We start from the raw sequence: 26,605 nt of genomic DNA on the forward strand, positions 1-26,605 counted from the left end.
AAACAGACCCACGGGTCATGTCATTGTGAAAAAAATGCTTGGACCATTAAATGAAGTCTTTTACACAACACAGAATTGTAACACATTTTGTCCAGTTTGCTGTTCATGTTGAGATTCTCATAAAAGCACAGTAAGATCTTTGGAAAATTCATCTCATAATAACTCTAGTGCACATAAATTACTGTGTGAACTCGACATTGAGAATCTTAACATTACAAAGTGTCCTGTGTGAATTCAAGCAGCTTCATATCTGTAGAACATGAATTAAAGAGATACACTATTTCATAATACTGTTTTCTTAGGGTAGGTTCACACTACCAATATTAATTGAGAGAGGAACAGAGATTAACCATAGAATGCAGGCAGGGCTCCATCGTCTGTTGTCCGTCTGCGTTCACTCTTATACATAATAAAATCTTTCCTCAATCATGTTTTTAAACATGTAAATATGTCCTGAAAGCTTATATATTAGGAGTATCACAAACTGACCGTTATAGCCCCCAAATCTGTTTAGGCTTTGTACCCCATAAAACCACATATGATAATTAGTAGTGCAAATGGACAGTTAGTAGCTGTCATGGAGAATGGGTGTCCCAGCTATTATATGTAACATCAGATCTCAAGTATAGATAAATACAGTGTATTACGTTCAACTCCACCTCTCACGCAGACAAAACCTTAAAGTCTATGAACACCACGAACATGCAAAAAATAACCTCTTTGCTTTTTAAGGAGCACTGAGGTCACCAATATTACATTCATTTTTACAATAAGAACATTGTTAGTGAGGTTATCATTGGCTATAGCGATTTTTAACTGAACATATCTTTGCATAGCCTTTAGAAAGGCTATTCCAGGCATACCTTTAATTCATTGATCGGCGCCTGCATTTTTTAATTATACTGCTTTTCTTGATATGCTAATTATCCAGCATGGAGCAGCGGAAGCCTTTGCAATGTTCTCTGAGCACCACTTGTGTCATCAGCCTTCTCTGGCTCTCACCTTCCCCTTCTTTACATAGGATCAGACAAGCGGTGCTCAGGGAATATCGATAAGGCTTTCGGTGCTCCATGCTGGATAATTTGCATATCAATTAAAGCGGGCTAATTCAATAACGCCAGGACCGATCAATGAATAAAAAGTATGTCTGGAATAGCCTTTCTAAAGACTATGCAAAGATATGCTTAGTTAAAAATCACTATAGCCAAGGATAGACTCCCTTTAAATAGGTTTAGCCACTTACCTCTATCAACATGTACAGGGAAAGCAAAGTGACTGCAAGGTTGTAAACAATTAAGTGACCCCTGAGAGAGAATGCTGGTCTGTTCTTCATATATTTGGTCCCCAACCATATGGAAATTAAGTAGAGGATAGTCAAAGACAGAGTGGGAAGGTAGGAGTCCAGCATAAACCATCCTCTAACCCTTGGATCTGGAAAGATACAGACAACAATGAGAAGCTGAAATACTGATAGCTCATTGTAAGTCAGAGAGCTACAAGCACTAAATTGTGGTTTCATCCTTACCATGTAAGACACTCATCTGTAGTGAATTGCCACAATACAATTAGAAACAGATCATTAAAAATTATTCACTTTTATTAGAACATTAAATGAAGAGAAATACGTTGCAACGGAAGTTCTTTTTCTAATGTAAATACTTGGATCATACTGTCATCTGAATATACGGACTTATGTTAGTGTATCATAGTACATCATTGTGTCATTCAGCATATTCATAGGCGGAGTCCTCTCACTGTACCTCTCTATGGCATTTGATAACTGACTGCTATGTGATTACATGTACAGCAGACATCAACTAACTGACAGGGGCAAGGAAAGCCCTCCCATCATAAATTCAGCAGATGTAACTATTTCAGCTATTCTTTTATTACTATTATCAGCTAAACACCCCGATATTTGGACAGGAACAACAATATCATTAGTTGTAGGGATTTTCAATCTGGTAATATTTTTCAACGTTTTTTTTAGTTTTTAAGGATCAGAATTGCATTAAGAGAATACCATTCTGATCTGGCTATGACTTTACTAAGTGAACAGGAGCAAATTTACAACCCCCTGCCTCACTTCACTAGTATTCAATGTTGCTGTTGTCAGCTGACACCACCGTTTGATGCCCCTGATACTTTACTTTCACCTGCACTTCTGTGCCAGATAGACGTGTGGGCGGACATGGCCTAAACAGCAAGCGGCAGTGCCACTTTCCACTTCCACACACACTCCCTGGTGTCCAGCAATCCACTGCCTGACCAGCGGCCCAGAAACATAGCAGCTTGCCATCCCCAGACCCCATTTTCCGTCATTGTGGCTAAGCAGCTTCCTAGTAGGCTAGGGCCGAACAGCCACTTTGGCCGTGACTGCTTTTGCATGACCAGATTGCTGTGTCACCCTTCAACTTCTTCATTAATATAAGTAAATGGAGTTGCACTACAACCTGGGGAATGTTCTATCATGGCTTCTAATGACCAAAAAACCCCATTGTGATGAGATCAGTTTGCCAGGTGGATACAAGCCAGTAAAAACCCTTACAGGAACAAGTTAAGCTGTGCAAATGGACCCGAGGAATGGAAACCTAGCGTAATTGATGTCTATGTCTGTTACTTTTTGAGACCTTTGTAGGATACAGTCCTATGAAAAAGTTTGGGCACCCCTATTAATCTTAATCATTTTTAGTTCTAAATATTTTGGTGTTTGCAGCAGCCATTTCAGTTTGATATATCTAATAACTGATGGACACAGTAATATTTCAGGATTGAAATAAGGTTTATTGTACTAACAGAAAATGCGCAATATGCATTAAACCAAAATTTGACCGGTGCAAAAATATGGGCACCTCAACAGAAAAGTGACATTAATATTTAGTACATCCTCCTTTTGCAAAGATAACAGCCTCTAGTCGCTTCCTGTAGCTTTTAATCAGTTCCTGGATCCTGGATAAAGGTATTTTGGACAAACAATTCAAGTTCAGTTAAGTTAGATGGTCGCCGAGCATGGACAGCCCGCTTCAAATCATCCCACAGATGTTCAATGATATTCAGGTCTGGGGACTGGGATGGCCATTCCAGAACATTGTAATTGTTCCTCTGCATGAATGCCTGAGGATTTGGAGCGGTGTTTTGGATCATTGTCTTGCTGAAATATCCATCCCCGGCGTAACTTCAACTTCGTCACTGATTCTTGAACATTATTCTCAAGAATCTGCTGATACTGAGTCAAATTTTGGTTTAATGCATATTGCACATTTTCTGTTAGTACAATAAACCTCATTTCAATCCTGAAATATTACTGTGTCCATCAGTTATTAGATATATCAAACTGAAATGGCTGTTGCAAATACCAAAATATTTAGAACTAAAAATGATTAAGATTAATAGGGGTGCGCAAACTTTTTCATAGGACTGTATATTCTCATTTGTTAAAGGCACCTAATAGAGCCTCTATTGCATATCCACTCAAAAATGCTGGTTATAATAACATAGCATGCTCTGCTGTATTGTCTGCTATAGCAAAATGGCATGAGGATGGAAATCTGACAGACCCATTATAGTCTACCATGTCTGTCAGCTGGGAAAAGGGGGTTGTAAAGTTTATATATTAGACAGGATTAGTACATCTGCCCCAGCATATCACTTTTGCACATATCTCTTTTGACAAGGTTTCTTAATCAGAATACAAATTTAGAAAAAATTGTATTTTCATCCAGGTATAAAAATATAAATGTATATATGAAAACCTACACCATACCAAAAATTGTAGTGGTGGGGATAGCGTGATTTATTAAGACTGGTGTTTTATATGTCAGTCTTAGGGTGCATTCACACTGAGTAAACGCTAGCTTACTCTGAACGTAAAACACGTTCAGAATAAGCGGCGTCTAAAGCAGCTCCATTCATTTCTATGGGGAGCGCTCGTATCCCCGCTCCCATAGAAATGAATGGAGCTGCTTTAGACGCCGCTTATTCTGAACGTGTTTTACGTTCAGAATAAGCTAGCGTTTACTCAGTGTGAATTCACCCATAATCTGCAGTGTGCTGGGGTCATTTATTACATCATTTTGTACATCTTTTCACAGTTTGTGTGCCAAAAAAAGAAAATACTATTTATGGGCTGGCATAGACTAGCGCTATAATTTACATCAGTTTTTGCATACGGTAAATAAAAGAAAATGTGCCATAGGATGCTCAACCCCTTTCCTATAAGCCATGCTCCCTTTATTGAAAGTGCCATGAGTGGGGACAAATCACAGAACATGGCATGTGTTTCCACAAATATGACTTGTGCAAAAATTTGCCACTTTTGTATGCTAGAAAACAGGCGCAAATCAATTAATAAATTCTCCCTGTATATAAGATGATAAGTTGTAGAAATTTCACATTTGCAAAGACTGACATATTTCTTTAAATATCACCTTTTATAATTTACTTACCTCTTGGACCAAACAAATAATCCACAAAAGCATTTACTTCTCGGTCTAATGTTTGAATGTGATCCTGAAAGAAAACCACAAACATATTATTTCTATTTGTACATACGTTCTTATTTTAAAGGGGCTCTATCACTGGGAAAAGTCATTTTTAACTAATCACATCTTTGCATAGCCTTTAGAAAGTCTATTCCACACCTACCTTTTGTATATAGATTGCCTCAGTGGTTTCTGAATAAGTCTGTTTTTATTCATATGCTAATTAGACTAGTCCACGATAGATCGTGCACACCTCAAGCTGATGATTCCTATGCACAGGCTGCTGCTGCTGATGATGACTCAGCTTCCTGTTTGCCTCACACACACAGGAGATAATAGGAGAGAGGAGGCTGCTGGGAACTTCCTGTACTGGCTGGAAGCTCATTAGCATATTAATAAAAACGGACTTACTCAGAAACCACTGAGGCAATTTACATACTAAAGGTAAGTGTGGAATAGACTTTCTAAAGGCTATGCAAGGATGTGATTAGTTAAAAAATGACTTTTCCCAGTGATAGAGCCCCTTTAAATATTACAAATATAATAAACATTACAATAGTAATTGTATACCACCATAGAAATATGTTAATGTACATAGTAAATACATTGGTAAAGTGCAGATTTACAACCCCCTGCCTCACTTCACTCATATTCAGTGTTACTGACGTCAGATGACACCACCACTTGATGCCCCTGATACTTTACTTCCACCTGCACTTCTGTACCAGATAGACATGTGGGCGGACACGGCGTAAACACCAAGCGGCAGTGCCACTTTCCACTTCCACACACATTCCCTTGTGTCCAGCAGTCCACTGCCTGACAGTGCACTGCACCGGCATCCCGTTGCGGCAGCCGTGACGGAATGTGTTCACGTGGAACCCCATGTGAACTACCCTTAATCTTACCTAGACTTACATACAGGATGTGGTATCTACCCTAAAACATTTTGTAAAAGCATGCATAAATGTAGCATCAAATTTGTACTCTACTTCTGTCATGAGTAATAATATAATATTGATGACTTTCCTCACTCGTGAAACAAATAGGATAATAATAAAGTTAATAATTTAAGACTAATTAACCTTGTAGCACAATATAAGAGTCTCCCGAGGATCCTGTAAGAAAAGTCCATTACAGTTTCTAATTAGGCCATTTTACTCAAAGTCAGTAGCTTAAACCTTTCAACAAATTGTGCAAAAAAGAGATTTGCTCCAAACTCAAATATAGCCGCAACGGCTTTGCAAATCGCATTGTGTCCAGACTGCATTTTTTTCCGTAAAGTGGGTATGGGATTCACATGAATTCCATCTCCTTTGCTTGCACTGTGAAATGCCGCAATTTTTCCCACAGTTCCCACAGCGTCTCCGCTGTGGGCAAATCGCAGCGTTTACGTCCCGTGGGGCCCCGGCCTGAAAAAGGTTTTCCCAATGATTTTACATTGGTTTTTGTAGTCTTCTATGGTAAGATATCACACTACAGCAATTTAACCTCTTCCAGACTGTCCATAGAATATATAAGTCTGGGTGGTCCCTCTCTTGTTCTGCAAGGACATACGGGTACAGCCGGAGTTCCCCTAGAATAGGCAGGGATGGTTTATTACCATCCCTGCATTTCCTGATCAGAAGTCCCCAAAGGTCTATTATGACCTTATGGGGACACAATGTAAAAAAAAAATGTAAAAAATTAATAGAAAAGTAAAAAAAAAATAATAATTTTAAAAAATACATAAAATATTATGCCAATAAAATGCCCTTATTACAGGTTCTAGCCCCTCCTCCGACGACACCATGAAAAATAAAAATTACCGTAATGGAGAGAAAAACTATTTTAAAAAGTTTTTTAGTGGCACTTTATATTTTCCCGGATAAAAAAAAATTAAAAAACATTCAAAAATTAAAACCTAAAAATAATCCTTATGTGTCATCTAAAAAAGATGTAGAAATGAGTTGAATAACACAAATGATTAAAATGTTACAGCCCTCAAAATCGTGCAAAAAACCCGAAAACGTGTCTGGTCCAGAAATTGACCCAGTACAAAAGTGGTTAACCAGTGTCCCCCATGTGCTCCTGCTGCTTGCACACTAAGTAGAGCAGGGACGGTCATATGACCCAAAGTCGGATTGTCAGCAGAGGAGGCAGCGAGAAATGACTTCCGGCCACCTGCAGCATTGTAAAATGTAAGAATCAGCATGGCGGGGGAACAGGGTGTATATTACTAAATTTGCTGATATAGTGCAGTGAGTACACTGCCCAAAATATTATTCCCCACATAACCCATTTAAAGCTGCCATACAGGTCTGAACTATAGTAGCTAAAATGACACAAAAGAATGACAGATCTTTTTACAATCATATTACATTACCATCGTAATATATTCCCATCATATGCTGTCCTGCTGTATTTCAATCTCTATATGCAGAATAGTTCTGCTTACAAGGCAGATCAATGCAATCCTTTTATAAGTAATCCTTCTCAACTCTTTTTTGTTTTATCCCAGTGCCCAAAGCTTCACAGACAGCTCAATTCAAGATTAGACGGCTTGAAATCTGTTCTGTAATTTTAATAGTAGCGACAGAAACCAATTACCTTCTGCTGATGGCGACTGTTGTCCAAAATTTAGTATAGGAATGTGTAGATGTAACAGACTTTAACTAGAACATATTTACTTACTGCTGCATGATATCATACAACAAAAGCCATTCGAACCCCCAAAACCCCTTAAGAATACCACCAATTTTGGCATTATGGCTTGACTTCTTCTTGGAAGAATTTAGTAAGCCTTAAAGAGGACATTTCACCATCTGGGGTACATGCGGTTTAACACACTGCTAGAAAGCCGACTATTGGCTTACATGTTTTGTGCCCCCAATGAAGACCTATTGGTGCCGATACCGTAGCTCTACACTGTCAGAAGGGCGTTTCTGACAGTCAGTCAGGAAAACCCTTCCTCACAGCAGCGCCTATAGCGCTGTACTGTGAGAGCAGTGAGGAACGCCCCCTCCCCTACTGATAGTGCTCGTCCATAGACAAGTACTGGGGGGTTCCTCACAGCTCAGCGTCATCACTGGGCGGTAAACAACGCCCCCTCTCACTGTACAGTGCAATAGATGCTGCTTTGAGAAAGGGCGTTCCTGACTGAGTGCGAAACGCATCGTCTCAACTACTAAAACCTAACCAGGTTTACTCTGTATCATCCTCCCCTCCCAGTCTTGTTAGATAATTTACAGTAATATAATATGCAAACAAATGGCAGCAATGCACTACCTTGTAGGAGCTCAGCTAAGCTACTAAAGATCATTTGAAAAGCTTGTTGAATGGTTTTAAAGGTAATACGCAGAATTCTGAATATAGCTATGGGCTATACCAAATGCTAAAATGAAGAACTAGAGCAAAGAATTGACATAGTCAGTGCCCACATTTACAGACTATGTAATTTTACATTTATCTCAGTCACTGCCTGTCTAAATTGTTACACAACTTATTGTTTGGCCTAGATTGTGCCAAAAAGCAAAAACTAGGACAAAGCAATCTAAGCTAGGAAACCTGGCTGACCTAGTAGGAAAATATAGCCTAAAACTAGATGCTACGTTTTGCACTAGAACATTTCTGGATCATTTTATAACACGCTATAAACACTAACAATCTAGTAATGTTTTCTTAGTTCATAGCTGTGGTCAGCTTTATCGGCATTCTTGACTTAGTATAGAAAAAAACAATATCTACATAAAGAGGGGATCCAGTATATACCAATTTTGTATAGTTAGAATGTCCATATACCCTCCACAAAAAAGCTGACCAGTCAACAAACATGCAGACTTACAGAAAAGTATTACAGAAGAAGCCTAGTATATAATATGGACAGGATTAAAGGCACACTTCCCTAATTCGTTGTGGCACTATCATTGACAGCAATGACAGACTCTACACATTTTGCATTCATCTGTTTGATGGTGGTTTCTTCCACTCTTCCCCTTCAGGTCTCTTAAGTTCTTAAATGTTTGCTGTTTCCTAGAACAGATTTCAGTTCGGTCCACAGATTGTCAATAGGATCTACATTAGGACACATTGCCACACACTAGCCTATTTTTTCTTCTTAACCATTCTTGGGTGTGTACTTTTGTGTTTTAGGCTAAGGCCCCAGGGGCCGTATCCACAGCACTAAAGCGCTGTGGGAAGAACCGCTGCGTGAACGCATTGCGGTTCTTTCCACAGTGCTTTTAAGAGAAAGTTCACAGATTTTTCCCCTGCAGACTTTCTCTTAACATTATATCTACAGGAAAGCCACCAGTGTTTCTGTAGATATAATTGACATGCTGCAATTTGCACTTACTGATTTTGGGCTATTTCTTGTTTTTGGCTTTGTTGTAACTAGCGAATCCTTGCAGTATTTCAAGTAAGTACCTGCGGCCCCTGCCCAGAGTGTGACTACAGTGTCTGGCATTACCCTTATCCTGTCACTGTTTACTATTTTGTATCCTTGTATACTTTTTGTAGCCAATGTTTCACTTTTGTGCCTTGTGCTTTTCTGTATTAAGTAGATGAGTTTATATATATCCAATCAATTCTATTTTTCTTTCAGGAGATATTATACATGATGTACTTAATATACAGAGCTGGCAAAGCAATGTATGTTCCTAAGCATTTAAGGAAACACAGACTGGTGGAATAGGGTGTTCTGGGATTCCAGGGCTACTGAACTTGCAATATGATGACACTCCGTTAGATCATTAGGGAAGTGCTGTTAATAATGCAGCTTTCTCTACTGATTATTTAACATCTCAAGCAGCAAGAAATTAAATATACCCGGGGGAACCTCAGGACTGTACGACGCCAGGCTTTGGGATATCAATGCTTTACTAGCAGTTTCCTAGTGTTACAGATTACAGTAACTGCAATTAGAATAAGCCAACACAAGCCAGTGAAAACCTACTTTAAAGCAATGAACATATATGCATTGCTTGTAAGCCGTAAGCCGATGGCTGGTCAGGTAATGGAGGGGGTGTACATCTCACCCAGACTACTAAGGTGGGTGAGATGAGAAAACTCCAGAAAGAACATTTCTCGGCAGATAACTATTGTCTGCTGAGAGTTATTTCAGAGTTCCAGTTACTGGACTCGATTTTTAGGAATGACAGGTAGGATTGGTAGTGGGACCTGTCATTCCACGCCCCTCCAGTCCACACTTTGGGGATGTTCTGGCAGCGACTCAGCTGTTGAGAGTCTTCTCGTCAAGGAGGCTTAAGAAGCCAGCTCCAACAGTAGACTGGGGTAGAGTTTGGCTGGAGAGAAAACAGTGATTCAACTGGCTTTTGATTTCTGTTATTCTAGGTGAGGTAACCTATTCTATGTTTAGTTAGAGCCTAGCCAGGCAGGTACCGTATTTTTCGGACTATAAGACGCACTGGACTATAAGACGCAGGTTGTAGAGGAGAAAAATAGGGAAAAAAAATTTCAGGCAAAAAATGGTAAAATATTTAATATATGGGAGTTGTAGTTTTGGAACAGCTGCAAGACCACATTGACAGGTGACCCTGCAGCTGTACGGGGATGTATAGGGCGTTTTTTTTGTGGGGCCAGGTGTACTTTTTAGATATACCATTTTGGGAAATGTTTATTGCTTAGATCACCTTTTATTTAATTCAGAGGCAAAACAGAGAGAAAAACACAGCGGTTTAGCACTTTTGATTTTGACGTTCACTGTACATAAAAATATTAGTAGACCGGGCATTTTCAGACACAGGGATACCTAATGTGTATGTTTCACAGTAATGTTATACTTTTATATGTATTCTAGGGAAAGGAGGTGAACTTTTATTTATTTTATTTTTTATTATATTTTTTTTAAGTGTTTTTTTTTTTTTTTTTTTTTACTATTTTATTATCCCCCGCCTAGGGGGCTTGAACCTGCAATCATTTGATTGCAAGTCCCATAGACGGCAATACAAGTGTATTGCCGTCTATGGGAGATTCTATACATTACTATCGCGGAGTGTCATAGACCAGCCGCGATAGTAATATATATCTATGACAGGCCTGGGAGCCTTCATTAGGCTCCCGGCTGTCATCGGAACAGGTCGGCTCCTGCGGCCTCGCCGTGCAGGAGCCGGCCTGCATCACTAAAGGTATGGGGCCGGTGGGGACCGGCTCCGGGGCTAACTGACTGCCGGGACCTGCGGAGGAGGAGCGGATTTGCAGCATGGCTGCGCTACTGCCACCGCTGGTTTTCTTCAGCGGCAGGAGCGTGGCAATCTGCAGGCCCCGGCAGCTAAGACAGTCCCCGGCATCTGCTGTAATAGACCGGCGGATGCCGGGGAGTGTCTTAGCTGCCGGGGCCTGCAGATTGTCACGCTCCTGCCGCTGAAGAAAACCAGCGGTGGCAGTAGCGCGGCCATGCTGTAAATCCGCTCCTCTCCCCACATTCGGACTATAAGACGCACCCTCATTTTCCTCCGAAATTTTGGGGAAAAAAAGTGCGTCTTATAGTCCGAAAAATACGGTATTTATTTTTGTATTGTTTCCTTTGTTGCTGCACTACCTTTTGTGAGTGAAAATTAAACTCTACTTTTGTTTTGGACTAAACAAACTGGACTTGTGTGTCTATGCCACCCCACCTAGCAACCCCAGATATATATATATATATATATTAGTGTATCTCAATAAATTAGAATATTATCAAAAAGTTTTGTTTTTTTTAGTAATTAAATTGAAAAAGTGAAACCCATACATTATATTGAGTCATTACAAACAGAGTGAACTTTTCCAAGTATTTAATTCTGTTAATGTTGATGATTATGTCTTACAGCCAAGGAAAACCCAAAAGTCATTATCTCAGAAAATTAGAATATTATATAAGGCCAACTGTAAAAAAGATATTTAACACAGAAATGTTGGCAAAATGAAAAGTCTGTCCAGTAAATGCCCTCAATACCTGGTCGGGTCCTTTTACATGAATGACTGCACCAATGCAGCAATATGGTATGGAGGGATCAGTCTGTGGCACTGCAGAGGTGTTATGGAAGCCCAGGTTGTATGATAGCAGCCTTCATCTCGTCTGCATTGTTGGGTCTGGTGTCTCTCATCTTCCTCTTGACAATACCTCATAGATTCTGTATGGGGTTAAGGGCAGGCGAGTTTGCTGGCCAATCAAGCACAGTGATACTGAGGTTATTAAACCAGGTCTTGGTAGTTTTTGGCAATGTGGACAGGTGCCAAGTTCTGTTGGAAAATAAAAAGCGGCTCACATTGAAATCAATGAGAGTCGGTTTTGTCAGCGGAATCTGAGGCAGATTCCACGTCAAAATCCGCTGCCAACAAAATCCTTTACAGAAATGCTACTTTTTTTTTAATGCATATCTCGCTGCGCTTTTATGAGCCAAACCTACTAATGGCTATAGAAGGCATGGGAGATATATAGGAAGCTCTTATATGTCCCTCTTCTGACGAATTCACTCCTGGCTTTGGCTCAAAAAAAAACGGTCTAGGCACAAGAGGTGTTAGAGTCACCCTTTTCAGGCAGTTGCTCCACTATGATACCATATTATGCCGAGCACTAGGGTCCTAGGCATTTAGAACTATACAGATACAGAACAAGCTACTTAGGGACAGAATTTTATACCCAGTTACAACTATATCCTAATGCACACCAGTAGTGCAGGGGCATCTACAGAGATCTTCCTACCTCTAATATAGGAATACTATGTACAATTTATTCTGTCCACCAGTTTTAGAAGCTAATGTACATAAATAAAATTATGTTGTATTCTTTTAAGGTTTTTGCAGTTTGGAAATAGAGACTAGAAAGGGTAATGTCCAGTCTATGCATACAATACTGCCAGAACTTTGATTCTTATTAAATGGGACTGAGCTGCAAACAGGCCATCTGGGTGCCAGGTGTCAGACTCCAACCAAGCTGCTAAGGCTAGGTCATAAAATTTACATTGTACCTGTCATTTCATCTGACTTTATAGGATAAGCTGTTATGTACTTGAGGAGTAACACTATATCTCGCCTGGTAAAAGGAAAATGTTTGTTTTGGTACCGTGTTAGCCAGTGGTTATAAAATATAAAAAACAAAAAAAACTTTGCAAGTCTTCAGTAGGTGATACCTTTTTTAATGGCTAACTCATAATGATGACAGAATATGACGTTTCGAAGCTTTCCTCTGAGCTTCTTCTTCAGATATAACTAAAAGACACTTTCTAGAGGCTGCATATTTATGTACAACAGGACACAGGGCTAGAATTACAGGAGGGAGGGGGGAAGAGGCTTATTACTATATACTTATAACAACAAACAATCAATTGCCAGATCCCTCAGTTCTTATCTTAATGGCTGTCTTAATGATGTGTATAAAAAGACATAAACCCACGTGAGATGTTCATCCCATTGTCCAACGTCTGGAATAGGGTCATGGCCTTGTACTCATAAATCAGTCGCTGTTTCCTTGATTTAAAGTTCCCTTTTAAGATCAAGATTTTCATGTCATTGGTGATATTATGATCTTCCTGGCAAAAATGACTTGGCACGGGAAGATCAGTTCTCTGTTGTTTGATTGTATGGCGATGTGAATTAATTCTCATTCGGAGTTTCTGACCAGTCTCTCCAACATACAGATTTTCAGTGGAACATTTGGTGCAAATGATCAAATACACCACATTAGGTGTGTTACAGGTGAACGTACCTGGGATTTGATATTCCCTGTTAGAGTTTGGTATCTCTATCTTGTCAGTGGTCAGTATGTGCGGGCAGGTTTTGCACCTCTTCTGTCCACATGGAAATGTTCCTTTGTTAGTTGGAGGTGACAGTGAGCTGCTAATAATCATATTCCTGAGGTTTGGTGGCTGTCTGTAGCATAGGAGAGGGGGGTCAGAAAATATGGATTTTAGACGATTGTCTTTTTGCAGTAGTGGATGTAATTTGCGTGTGATTCCTCTCAGCGTCTCCAGGTGGGGGTTGTATGTGACAACCAGGGGTACCCGAGTGTTCTCCTGTTTGGTATTGTATTTTAATAACTCCGATCTTGGTATCCTGGTGGCTCTGGTGATTTGGTTATCAACTGTTCTTGGATGGTAACCCTGCCTCAAGAATGAGAATTAATTCACATCGCCATACAATCAAACAACAGAGAACTGATCTTCCCGTGCCAAGTCATTTTTGCCAGGAAGATCATAATATCACCAATGACATGAAAATCTTGATCTTAAAAGGGAACTTTAAATCAAGGAAACAGCGACTGATTTATGAGTACAAGGCCATGACCCTATTCCAGACGTTGGACAATGGGATGAACATCTCACGTGGGTTTATGTCTTTTTATACACATCATTAAGACAGCCATTAAGATAAGAACTGAGGGATCTGGTAATTGATTGTTTGTTGTTATAAGTATATAGTAATAAGCCTCTTCCCCCCTCCCTCCTGTAATTCTAGCCCTGTGTCCTGTTGTACATAAATATGCAGCCTCTAGAAAGTGTCTTTTAGTTATATCTGAAGAAGAAGCTCAGAGGAAAGCTTCGAAACGTCATATTCTGTCATCATTATGAGTTAGCCATTAAAAAAGGTATCACCTACTGAAGACTTGCAAAGTTTTTTTTGTTTTTTATATTTTATATCTCGCCTTTCTATGACTTATATTTTGCACTATTCAGCAGTTTTGCTACATCTGTAGTTTTCATTCCTCTCTGAGTTGGTGAATGGAGACTTGCTGCCATGTTTTATATACATAAACATTCCAGCATTATGCAGGGCACATATAGTGAAGTACTGTGGGAATAAAGCACTTTGGTTTTTATATTCAGCTCCAGAATCAGTCTGAGCATCCATGCACACAACCGTGCAGGAAGCCTATGGCTCTGTCTTCTGCTATCTCCTGCTTATACTGCTCATTCTCCCCCCCCCCCATTCCTCTCCATAAACTTTAACAGAGATGAGTTATCTGCAGTCCATCTCAAGATGGACATGACTGTGAGTGAAAGGTAGTACAGCAGAAGTAGCGAAAGCAGGCAAAGAGCCTGATAAGAACAGAAAAAAGTTTTTTCATTATACTGGGTGCAGGGACCGCTATAAGACATTATACTGTGTATGTCTATGGGACATTATACTATGTGGAGGGGCTGCTATGGGACATTATACTGTGTGGAGGGGCCGCTATGGGACACTATACTGTGTGGAGGGGCTGCTATGGGACATTATACTGTGTGGAGGGGCTGCTATGGGACATTATACTGTGTGGAGGGGCCACTATGGGACATTATACTGTGTGCAGGGACCACTATAAGACATTATAGGGGCTGCTATGCGACATTATACTGTGTGGAGGGGCCGCTATAAGACATTATACTGTGTGAAGGGACCACTATGGGACATTATACTGTGTGGAGGGGCCACTTTGGGTCATTATATTTGATTAAGGGGCCAATATGGGATATTATACTGTGAGTCAATGGGGCATTAGACCATGTGGAGGCCAGAAAATGGGAGCACTATGCCATGTAGGGGTAAGGGAGCCAAGTCAAAAGTTTGGTATGAGGCTACCCAGTGTAAGGGGTTATCCCAACTCTTCCTTAAATACTAAACCATGCATGGATGTGTATGAAGGAATCAAGAAACAAATCAAATGTGCATTGTGCTGCCAGCAATATAAAGTATATGGGTGATTTAACAGTCTGTTGATATGCTCTCATAGCAGCAGAAAAAGTTAAGAACCTTAGTTACACTACTGTTTTCTATTACACTACTATTTTCAATCCTAAAATAGCTAACAATGTATTTTTATTGACAGAAACCCAAAAGTAAGAGATTGTTTTTTCAGTTTTCACCCTATTCCCCAAATCATTGTGTTTGCACGGTTTTGACAGTGCTTTCAGACTTTTCATTCTCATAGACCCTCAAAAACTTGTATTTTCTTGTTTCAAGAATAAGACGACTCTGCACAGCCGCTACAATATAAAACAAAAGCTTTTATTAAAGTGATTTTCCTCATATGCTCCCTTAAATCCAACAACAAAGCAAACTTTGTTAAGATTTGTCAATGTAAGTTAGAAAGCAAATACATCCTAGAAACTGGGATTAATGTACAGTAGATATCCCCCTCCTGTTACAGCTTGAGGGGATAACAGGGGATTTTCTAACACATGCTGCTAGACTGTAGTGGTGTATAGTACGACACTACATGACCTTGTTTCACTGCAGAATGCTGGATTATGAGAGTATTTCTCATGTTACTAGTAAGTGTAGACCCAGCCAGTGATATCTGTAGCATACGATCACTGTGCTTCAAATGCTGACTTGATCAATGATGCTTAGCTTTAAGAAACCCTGGTGTTCCTCCATAGAATTAATTCCTCTATTTCTAATCGATGTTGGCACTGTGGTCTCTCCGAGGTATCTGTCTCCCACATCTGAGTCACGTGCCCCAAAATTAGTCCTTTCTGGGAGCCGATCGAGTGAGAGATCGAGTCCATTTTGGACACAGGGATACCTAATAGGTATGTGTCTCACACAGTATTTCTAGGGAAATGCATTGAAAAATACTGGCATTTGTATGACAGGCTGCATAAAGCAGTTTTGGCCAAGCCGACGGGGCTCTGGAAATAATAAAGGTAGAATTGTGACACCAGAACCATGATTCTACGTTTAATAATGCCTTGATAGGCTGAGGCATTATCAAGCCTAAACTTCTCTGTATTACATGAGTACTTCTTGAACCCACATTCAGTACCCGTTAGGATTTCTAATACCAGAAAAGCAAAAGTTGGCTGAAAATTTAAGTTTGTTTGAAACATTAAAATTTCCCCACACTAGAACCATGAGGCCCAGGCCAAGCCTTACACTGCCAGATACAGATACGTGATTTGTTACTCCACAGACCAAAATTCCACCACTACAGAGTCTAGAGGTGGCATGCTTTATACCACACCATCCACATAATGCTTGGTGATGTAAGGCGTGTATGCAGCTGCTTGGTCATAAAAACCCATGACAGAGTAGGTTCAAAACTCTGCAGAGACGGGTGTAACTGCAAGTGTAGCAGACACAGCAACTGTGATGGAGTCCAGCAACTATCATGAAGCAATTTCCACTGGGACCTAGGATGCAATTAATGATAACTATGTATAATAGAAGGACATATGGAAAGCAGAATGGGCCACTTTACTGTGACATCATAATGCATTCATGTGACATCATAATTCATGTGATTTCATTTGGGCCTAATCAGAGGTTGAAATACAGAGGAATCCAAAGTAGATGTCTACCTCACATTCCTCTATACTTTTGTCATCTGAATGGGTTCTATCTACTTATATGGAATGGACTACCTTAGCAGCAGGTCTGCCTTTGCAAAAAAAAAAAACTATTTTGGTTGTTTTTGCTACAGTGCAATGAGTTGCTCCAATAGGGGACCACTGAGGCTCTGTCGCCCATGGGCCCACACAGACCTGCAGCCAGCCCTGTATATGAGTATGTATGCAATGAGAGTGGCAGAAAGCAACACCCAAAATGTCCTCAGCTCTGATATAATAGTATTATTTCATCTGTTCATTATTATTTTTTTAAATCTTTCAGCAGTAAATACTCAGCAACTGTTATCTGCTTCTCCAGAGGGCCACTTTAATAATTTATCCCTATCTGCACTTATAGTACTTCATTTAGAGTATATTGGATGACTCTGCAAAGTTCACATTCAGCTATATTGAACCTAGTGATGCTTTCGAAATGCATTTAGACATTGCATATTCTATATTGAATCTGGTGATGCTTTAAAAATGCATTAAGGCATCGCACATGACTTTGTCTTTTCCTAAATAAAATTAAGGAAACTTAGTTTTTATGACACTAAACCGTAAACAGTCTGCAACCTTAGCTACATTTCTGGTCCTCAATGTTCTTGCTTTAAACATTCAATGATCTTATCATTCATAGGGCATTATCCAAAGCCTCTCTCCATGATACTCTGATAACTGAAAATAGTTTTTGGGTCATGTCCTCCATTATTCTAACATCAGTAATGGTTAAAAGAGGCAATGTGAAGGCATGGCTAGTAAACTCGATTGGGGAAATTTAAGGCCTGCACTTCAGAAATCTGGCATTAAAAAGTTGCAAAGTATAGTGTTAGAACTTTTTGAACTAAATTGTACCAAATATTGCGACATTTTGAACTTTTTGTACTACTTTTGAAAAGTGAGTGGGAAACTGTATGTGGGGAAACTGGCTACTCTAACTGTCTAGTAGTATTATAAATGGGTTTTTTTTATCACCTCCTCTGGGGCTAGAATTATTACCGGGGATTCGTGGTTCGCTTCACCAATCACCAAATTCAGTGATTGTCAGTTGAGTTTTCCATGGTGTTTTACAGTCAGTTTCTCAAAATTCTTATCAACCGAGTGCACATCGGGATTTAATGCCATGAATTGCTCAGAGTTAAAACATGCATCTCCCAATGTCCCTGTCACTTACTCACATTGTCCTCAGATGCAGCAGAATGAATATAGTGGCAGATTCCCTTTAAATAGGACAGCTCAGTGACTCAGTGGTTAGCACTGTACGAGCTTCTAATCTGAGAAAGGAGAACATCTGCATGGAGTTTGTATGTTCTCCTGATACTTGTGTATGTTTCCTCCTACATTCCAAAGAAATTTTGATAGGAAAATTAGAATTTAGAATTTTAGTCATCCATGGGACAGTGGCCAACATTGTCTGAAAAGCACGGAGGAATACGTTGGCGCTATACAAGTAAGAGAATAAATGAATAAGGACAAAAATTATAGGACACTGTGTTAGTTGCCAGAATATCAATTTTAATAACTTTTTTTTATAATAAATCTCCATGTTTTTTCTTATTCTGCACCTGGAAATAAGGTCACACAGCTTTTAGCTCCCTGCTGGTTATCAGTGAACAGAAACGATTTTTCATTTAGAGGCTAAAAACCTTTCTAAACATATAGGTTCACAAAATAGGCTTGTCATCGCTTTGGAAAATAAAGCTAGTTTCTGAGCATAGAAGATTTTCTATTATTGTTATATAAGTGTATCAATACAGCAAGCATATGCTCATGTTCAATCCCTGTGCACTGATTTTGGACAGCTGCAGACAGCAAGTAGAGCCAGTACTAGGACGAAAACATATCATCCTTATGTAAATCCTGGCTGCCTTGCATCTGGAGACTCCATGAGCGGAGAACCATAGGGACTGAATTGTAACTGATTTTATAATGACATAACATTTTTTACTGCTTTAACCCTTCCCACCACAGGCATTTTTCTATTTCAGTTTTTGACTCCCTTCAGTTTTTGTTAATTTACCATTCACAGAGCCATATGACGGCTTAATATTTGTGGGGGGCACGCTGTACTTCATAATGGTACTTTTTTAGTATCCTGTACAATGTACTGGGAAGCTGGAAAAAAATTCAGAATGGGGTGTAATTGGAGAAAAACTGTGTTTACCTAACTTTTTGAAGGGCTTTGTTTTTATGGTGTTCACAGTCCAGCCAAAATGATATGTTATCTGTATTTTATGGGTCGGTATGAATCCGGAGATAACAAATTTACATAGTTTTATTTGTAAAACTTTGCGGTTCTGTTCTTTTGTCTTTTTTCTTACTGCATTGTTCACCGTATGATATATTTTTTTTTAGAAGTTTGTAAACTGGCTGTTTTTGGACACAGAGATACCTAATGTGTATGTGTTCCACTTTATTTAAGTCCTTTTATATGTTTTTAAAGAAACTGATTTATTTGAATTTTGAAAATTGTTACTTTTTTCTTTAAGGTTTGGAACCCCTTGAGGGGTATTGAACCCCAAGGGGACTGATCACTAATGCAATGCATAACAATGGACATACGAAATCAGAGGGATACACCAGTTGCGAGACATGTTAATTCCTGTCATGGGGGAGATTTAAACTGTCTACGATTTATGGGTATTGATCTGGTTAAGCCACATCAAAGGGGAGGGGACTGGTCAAAAATGACGTTGCAGCGAGAAGCCAAATGGATATTTAGATTAAAAACGGAGTCTCCACGGGGTCTGAATGAGCAACTAAATTATTGCTGCTTTATCTAGGAGATTTTTGGGTAATCTCTTTAGCCGTAAAAATTCTCGGCATCTGAGTTCTAGTTTCTGTGAAAACTACTAAAAAGTTTATTTCTTAGGGTATGCGTACAGACCAATAAAGAGGGACAGTATCTGGTTTAGTAAATGCTTAACCGGTTAAGGACCGCCGTACGTAAATTTACGGCCTGCGGTCCAGGTACCTAAAGACCGGACTACTGTAAAAATACGTCCTGTCTTTAGGTACCTATTTCGCGGGGGGAGGGGTGCGGGGAGGACGGGGGTTAGGTGTTACTAACACCTAACCCCTTCCTCAATAACGTCCAGTCGGAACTGAGTCCGACTGGACGTTTTAACCCTTTCGATTGCGCCGTGAAACATCACGGCGCGATCGAAAGGCATCCGCCGACAATTGAAGCTGATCGGCACCCCCCGCGGCGAGATCGGAGGGTGCCGATAGCAGTAAAAGGTAGTCTGGGGTCTGGCCAGTGACCCCAGACTGCCCGGAGCCCCCACATACCTGGTGATCCTGCCAGGACCTTCTGATGTCAGGCTGTGCGTCTACACAGCCTGACATCCTGCTACGGAATGCCATGTGGGACACCTGCAGGCTGTGTCTCACATGGCATTCTATATCAGCAAAGTATTGCTGATTGAAGTGTCCTAAATGGACACATGAAAAAGTAAAAAAAAATGTAAAAAAAATAAAATGAAGTGTATGAAAAAAATTAATAAAGTTATAAAGCCCAAAAATCCCTTTTTCTCAATAGAAAATGAATTATATAAAAAAAAGAACTAAAAAGTAATAAAAACAATGCATATTTGGTATTGTCGCGTCCGTAACAATCTGTACAATAAAACTGAAATAATATTTAATGTACACGGCGAACGCCGGAAAAAAAAAACGGAAAAAACTCGCCGGAAGTAATGATTTTTCGCCATCTCACCATACAAAATATGCTATAAAAAGTGATCAAAAAGTCATATGCATCCGACAACAGTACCAATAAAAAGCGCAGGTTGTCCCGCAAAAAATAAGCCCTCAACCAACTCTGTCAACCGAAAAATAAAAATGTTACGCCTCTTAGAAGATGCGATGCAAAAAACATTGATTTATGTCCCCAAATGTGTTTTTCCTCTGCAGAACTAGTAACACATAAAAAAATACTATAAATGAGGTATCGCCGTAACCGTACCGACCCGCAGAATAAAGGGAACATGTTACTTATACTGTACGCTGCATGGCGCAAAATTAAAAAAGTAAAACTCAATGCCAGGATTGATTTTTTTTTTTTAAATCCAGCAAAAAAGGGTTAATAAAATGTATTCAATAAGATGTAGACACCCAAAAATGGTGTCATTATGAAATGCATCTCATCCCGCAAAGAATAAGCCCTTATATGGCCGCGTCACCAGAAACATAAAGAAAATATAGCATCTCACAATGTGAAGACAAAAACCCTCAAAAATCGCCAAATTATTAGCACACAACTGGGTGCGTCATGTAGGGAATATATAAGCTGTGTGAGCGGATATCAGGGGACACCCCAGATTTACAGCTTATGAGGGAACAGACACCAGAAGTGACCCCTAAAGTGACCCCCAGAGTGACTCCCCCAATCATAGGAGCTACGGGGACATAGTAGGGAATTTGGTGTTTGCAATGTCCTCCGCACAGCTTATACATTCCCTCTTCGCCATCCGCTGTGCAGTCACGTCCGGGATACTAATATTCACTACACCCCCTGATAAATTCTTTGAGGGGTGCAGTTTTCAAAATGGGGTCACTCCTGGTACCCCATGGAATCCACTTTTCTGGTACCTTACAGGCTCTACAAACATGACATGGCGTCCAGATACCAAACATCTGAATCTGTACTCCAAAAGCCGCATAGCGCTCCTTCCCTTCTGCACCCTGCTGTACGTCCAAACTGCAGTTTATGACACATGTATGACACATGTATGACACTGGTGTACCCCCGGATAACGGACATAATGTCATATGTGGGTATAAACTGATACTAGGGCACAGCCGGACACAGAAGGGAAGAAGGGTCATTTGGTTTTTGGAGCACAGACGGTTTGGTTTTTGGATGCCATGACACTTTTGTAGAGCTGAAACGCCAGTAATTTGGAATCCCCTGATAAATTACCTTATTTTGGAAACTACACCCCTGAAGGATTTATCCAGGGGTACAGACAGCATTTTTAACCCCCAAGTGTTGCTATAACTTTATATATATAACTATAACTGTAGTGGATTGTGAGAGGTGAAAATGACCATTTTTCCAGGAATACGTCCTTTCAGTGCGTAATATGTTGTGCCCACCTTGTATCAGAGATGAACGCTCTAAAAGCTGTTGTGCCTGGGATACCCGTTTAACAGTTTTTGGAGTGTCTCTGCTGACATAAGTCGGGCACAACATGTTGCACACTGAAATGGCAAATCTGTAAAATTTTCATTTTTAACTTCTCTATCAGTTGCGATTTCATTTCTGGAAACTAAATAAATCCAACACTCAAGGGTTAAAAATTCTCGCTACACCACTTGATAAATCCCATCAGTGGGGTAGTGTCCAAAATAGGGTGACATGTCTGCGGATTCCACTTTATTGGCAATTCAGGGGCTTTGCAAAAGTGGCAAAAAAAACCAAACTGTGCTCCAAAAACCAAAATAGCGCTCCTTCCCTTCTGTCCCCGGTTGTGCCCAAACAGCCGATTCTACCCACATATGGCATTAAGTACGTTATCCGGGGTACACCAGTGTCATACATGTGGGCATACACTGCTATTTGGGTACCCAGCAGGGTGCAGATGTGAAGGAGCAATATGTGCTTTTGGAGTGCAGATTTAGATTCTTCGTTTTTGGACACCACGTCACATTTGCAGAGACCCTAAAATTGCCCCTACAAAATGGGGTCACTTCTTGGTGAATTCCAGTTTACTGGAACCTCCAGGGCTCTGCAAAAACATCATGGCGCCCAGAGGCTCCCTCTAAATCTGTATCCCAAAAGCTAAAACGCACAGTGGTCCTTCCCTTCTGAGCCCTGCTGTGTGCCCAAGCAGCAGTTTACACCCACATATATAATTTTTTGACCCCCGGGATGGCCCACTTAATAGTTTTAGGAGTGCAGGTCTCTGACAACACAAAGTGGGTGCAACGTATTGGGCACCGAAATGGCATATTTTTAAAAATTTCAATTTTCATTTTGTACATTAATTTTTGGGAAGCATTTTAGGCTCAAAATGATAATACCCCTTGATACATTCCTTGACAGGTGTAGTTTCTAAAATGGGGTCACTTTTGAGGGGTTTCCATTGTATTGATACTTTAGGGGCTCTGCAAATGCGACATGGCACCTGAAAACTATTCCAGCAACATCTGCCCTCCAAAATCCAAATAGCGCTCTTTCCATTCTGAGCCCCAGCATGTACCCATACAGCAGATTTTGGCCACATATGGGGTATTGCCGTGTTCAGAAGAAATTGTGTAACAAACTGTGGGGGGCTTTTAATTCTTAAACTATTTGCAAAATTAAAACTATGGCGCTAAATGGACGATTTATTGGGAAAAAATGTAATTTTTCATTTTCACGTCCCAATGTTAATAAAATCTGTGAAACACCTGTGAGGCCAAAATACTCACTCTACCCCTAGACAAATTCTATGAGGGGTGTAGTTTCCAAAATGGGGTCACTTATAGGGGGTTTCCACTGTATTGGTACTTTAGGGGCTCTGCAAATGCGACATGGGACCTGAAAAATATTCCAGCAAAATCTGCCCTCCAAAAGCCAAATAGCCCTCTTTCCATTCTGAGCCCCGCCATGTTCCCATACAGCAGATTATTACCACATATGGGGCATTTCTGTGTTCAGCAGAATTTGTGTAACGAACTTTATGGAGCTTTTTCTCCTTTATCCTCTTGTGAAAATTAAAAATTTGGGGCTAAATTGACAGTTTGTTGGAAAAAAAGTAATTTTTCATTTTCATGGCCCAATGTTAATAAAATCTGTGAAACAGCTGTAGGGTCAAAATGCTCACTCTACCCTTTAATATGTTCTGTGGGGGGTATAGTTTCCCAAATGGGGTCACTTTTAGGGGGTTTCCACTGTATTGGTACTCTAGGGGCTCTGCTAATGCGACATGGCACCTAAAATTATTCCAGCAAAATCTTCCATCCAAAAGCCAAATAGCGCTCCTTCCATTCTGAGCCCCGCCATGTTCCCATACAGCAGATTATAGCCACATATGGGGTATTGCCGTGTTCAGGAGAAATTGTTTAACAAACTGTGGGGGGCTTTTACTCCTTTAACCCCTTGTGAAAATGAAAACTTTGGAGATAAAGTGACATTTTAGTAATTTTTCATTTACACATCCCAATGTTAGTAAAATCTGTGAAACAACTGTAGGGTCTAAATGCTGACTATACCCCTTGATGAATTTTGTGAGGGGTGTGGATTCTAAAATGGGGTCACTTTTGGGGGGTTTCCATTGTTTTGGTACTCTAGGGTCTCTGCAAATAAGGCATGGCGCTGAAAATTATTCCAGCAAAATCTGCTGTTCAAACACCCAGTGTCGCTCCTTCCCTTCCATGCACTGCCGTGTGCCCAAAAATCAGTTTACACCCACATGTGGGGTATTTCTGTGCACGGGAGAAATTGCACAATAAACTGTCAGATGCATTTTCTCCTTCAACCCTTTGTGAATGTGTTAATTTTGGGTCTAAATGAATGTATTAGTGAAAAAAAATGAAATGTCTAAATTTCACTGCCATATTATTTTTATTCTTATGAAATGCTTAAAGGGTTAACAAACATCCCAAATGCTGTTTTGAATAATTTGAGGGGTGCAGTTTTGAAAATGGGGTAATTTATGGGGGTTTCTATTATACAGGCCGTTATAATTACTTTCAGAACTGAAGTGGTCCCTAAAAAATTGGTTTGGAGAATTTTCTTGTAAATCTGGAAAATTGCTGTTACACTTGTAAGCCTTGTGACGTCCAAAATAAATTAAAAGACAATCAAAAGATGATGCCAATATAAAGCAGAGATATGGGAGATAATATTTATTCATGTATTTGGATGGTATGACTATCCGCCTGAAAAGCAGAGAATTTCACATTTTGAAAATTGCAATTTTTTTCAAATTTCCATCAAATTTCCTAGTTTTTTTATAAATAAATGCAAAAATATTGATTAGTGTTTACCACTAACATGAAGTATAATGTGTTACGAGAAAACCATCTCAAATTCATTTGTGTAAGTTAAAGCGTCTCAAAGTTATTGCCATTTAAAGTGACACATGTCAGTTTTGAAAAAAGAGGCCTGGTCTTTAACATACTTTTGGGCCTGGTCCTTAACCGGTTAATGAGCAATGAGGTGGATGAGGTTAGTTTCACAATATACTCACCGTTCCTAGGAAAGTATGGGGGATGGGGATAGAAAATTGTTGAAACTAGGGGTTATATGTTTGTTTATAATTGCTGGAGTGCACTGATTGGATTTGTGCAAACCCTTTTTCCTCATTCAGACGTCTGTATAGACAGAGAAGCGCTACTGCGCATGTACGGAGTATGCTGTGAAGCTCCGTGCGGCAAACTACTGCGCATGCGCGGGATCGGGAGTGCGATCCCGTGAGACATGAATACTGGGAGTACGTCGATACGAGCGGCGTCATGAGTATGCGCGAGATGGCGCCAAAATCGGAATGGTATCCATTTACCCCCTGGCAATACAGGTAAGGGGAGGAGCGCCACAAAGGTATTTAAAGTTCTTGATTGGAGTAACGGGTGCTGCCAGTGTCACTACACTTAGCGAGCGCTAGGAGATTGAACTATCTAGATGTCCTACCACTGTGGGCATGAGTTTGAGATGAGAGGAGTCTGCGGTTAGCAGGCAGAGAGCTAACCCCAGAAGTCAAGCTCCCCACACTCTGATCAACATTCCCCTAAAGTCATTGATGAAAACAGCAGGAAGATGTCCATTAGAACAGATGGGCTGGTTAGCTATCTGCCCCATGACTCCAAAAAACTCATTAGCTTATTGAGTGATATCTCTACTCCTTTATCATTGGCATATTCAACAAAAATGTATTTAATATGGATTACACCATAGGAACAGTGTTATAAAGACAACAAAGAAAGCACCATTCAATAGAAGCTTTACTGGTGAAATGGAGTTGACAGGTTTCCTTTAAATTCTCCATAACCACCTTGACCATTGTAAAATTGTTGGTTAGTAAACTTTTGTGAGTAGCTGAAGTCATAATGCCAAATTTTTCAACAGTCAACTCAGTCCTGGAATGGAGGAACAAATTAAGGAAACTACCTGCCCTTTTCTGTGACTTAAAATAACTGATTCTTTAAACAGATGGTTAGGACTAGAGATCAGCGAACCAAGTTTATCAAAAAACCCTCGGTGGATGAAAGATGTCACCCAGGAGGATAGTAGAGAACCCAGAGAAAGCACCAGGCACTGTGAGAAGGCACAGAGGAGGTGAGTGAATTTGAGTTTAACTGTTTGTATTTTTTTACACCTCCCCTGGGCCTGCAACTATTATTCTGAAGAGACCCCAGGGTATAATAATTTTATTTTTGGTTCTATCAGAAGTGTAATAAAATAATAATAATATTTTTTATTTATATAGCGCCAACATATCCCGCAGCGGTGTACAATTTGTAGGGTTCAAATACAGACAGAAAGATACATTACAAGAAAAGTCATTTCACACAATGGGACTGAGGGCCCTGCTCGCAAGAGCTTACAATCTATGAAGCAGACTACAACTGATCCAATCTGAAGCCAGCTTCCTTCACTTCTGGGTGCAGCATGTCATCATCAGTCATGCACAGTAAAGTTAGTGTGTGGAGTTGAGCAGCAGTTAGCAGCAGGGTCGGACTGGGGTGTCTAGGGCCCACCAGTGGAATTGTTTCTAGGGGCCCACCACCAGGACCCTGCAGACCAGTGATACCGAGACAGGGCAGCTAAAGGTAATACCATCTCGGGTACCATAGCTCTTCACTGTCAGAAGGGTGTTTCTGACAGTCAATCAGTAACGCCCTTCCTCGCAG

At 40.1% G+C, this 26,605-nt stretch overlaps 1 protein-coding gene across 1 annotated transcript in view; it reads right to left on the bottom strand.

The window, feature by feature from the left end:
• ELOVL2 (ELOVL fatty acid elongase 2) overlaps positions 1-26,605 on the bottom strand; it is an 82,546-nt gene that overhangs the window by 20,274 nt on the left and 35,667 nt on the right. Inside the window, exons 2-3 of the mRNA XM_075270854.1 lie at positions 4,446-4,509; positions 1,244-1,431 (exon numbers count right to left, since the gene is read on the bottom strand). Of these exons, the coding sequence (XP_075126955.1) occupies positions 1,244-1,431; positions 4,446-4,509 (252 nt within the window). The remainder of the gene's footprint in view (positions 1-1,243; positions 1,432-4,445; positions 4,510-26,605) is intronic.

The sequence above is a fragment of the Leptodactylus fuscus genome, chromosome 4 (genome assembly GCF_031893055.1).
Source record: "Leptodactylus fuscus isolate aLepFus1 chromosome 4, aLepFus1.hap2, whole genome shotgun sequence".
NCBI lineage: Eukaryota > Metazoa > Chordata > Amphibia > Anura > Leptodactylidae > Leptodactylus > Leptodactylus fuscus.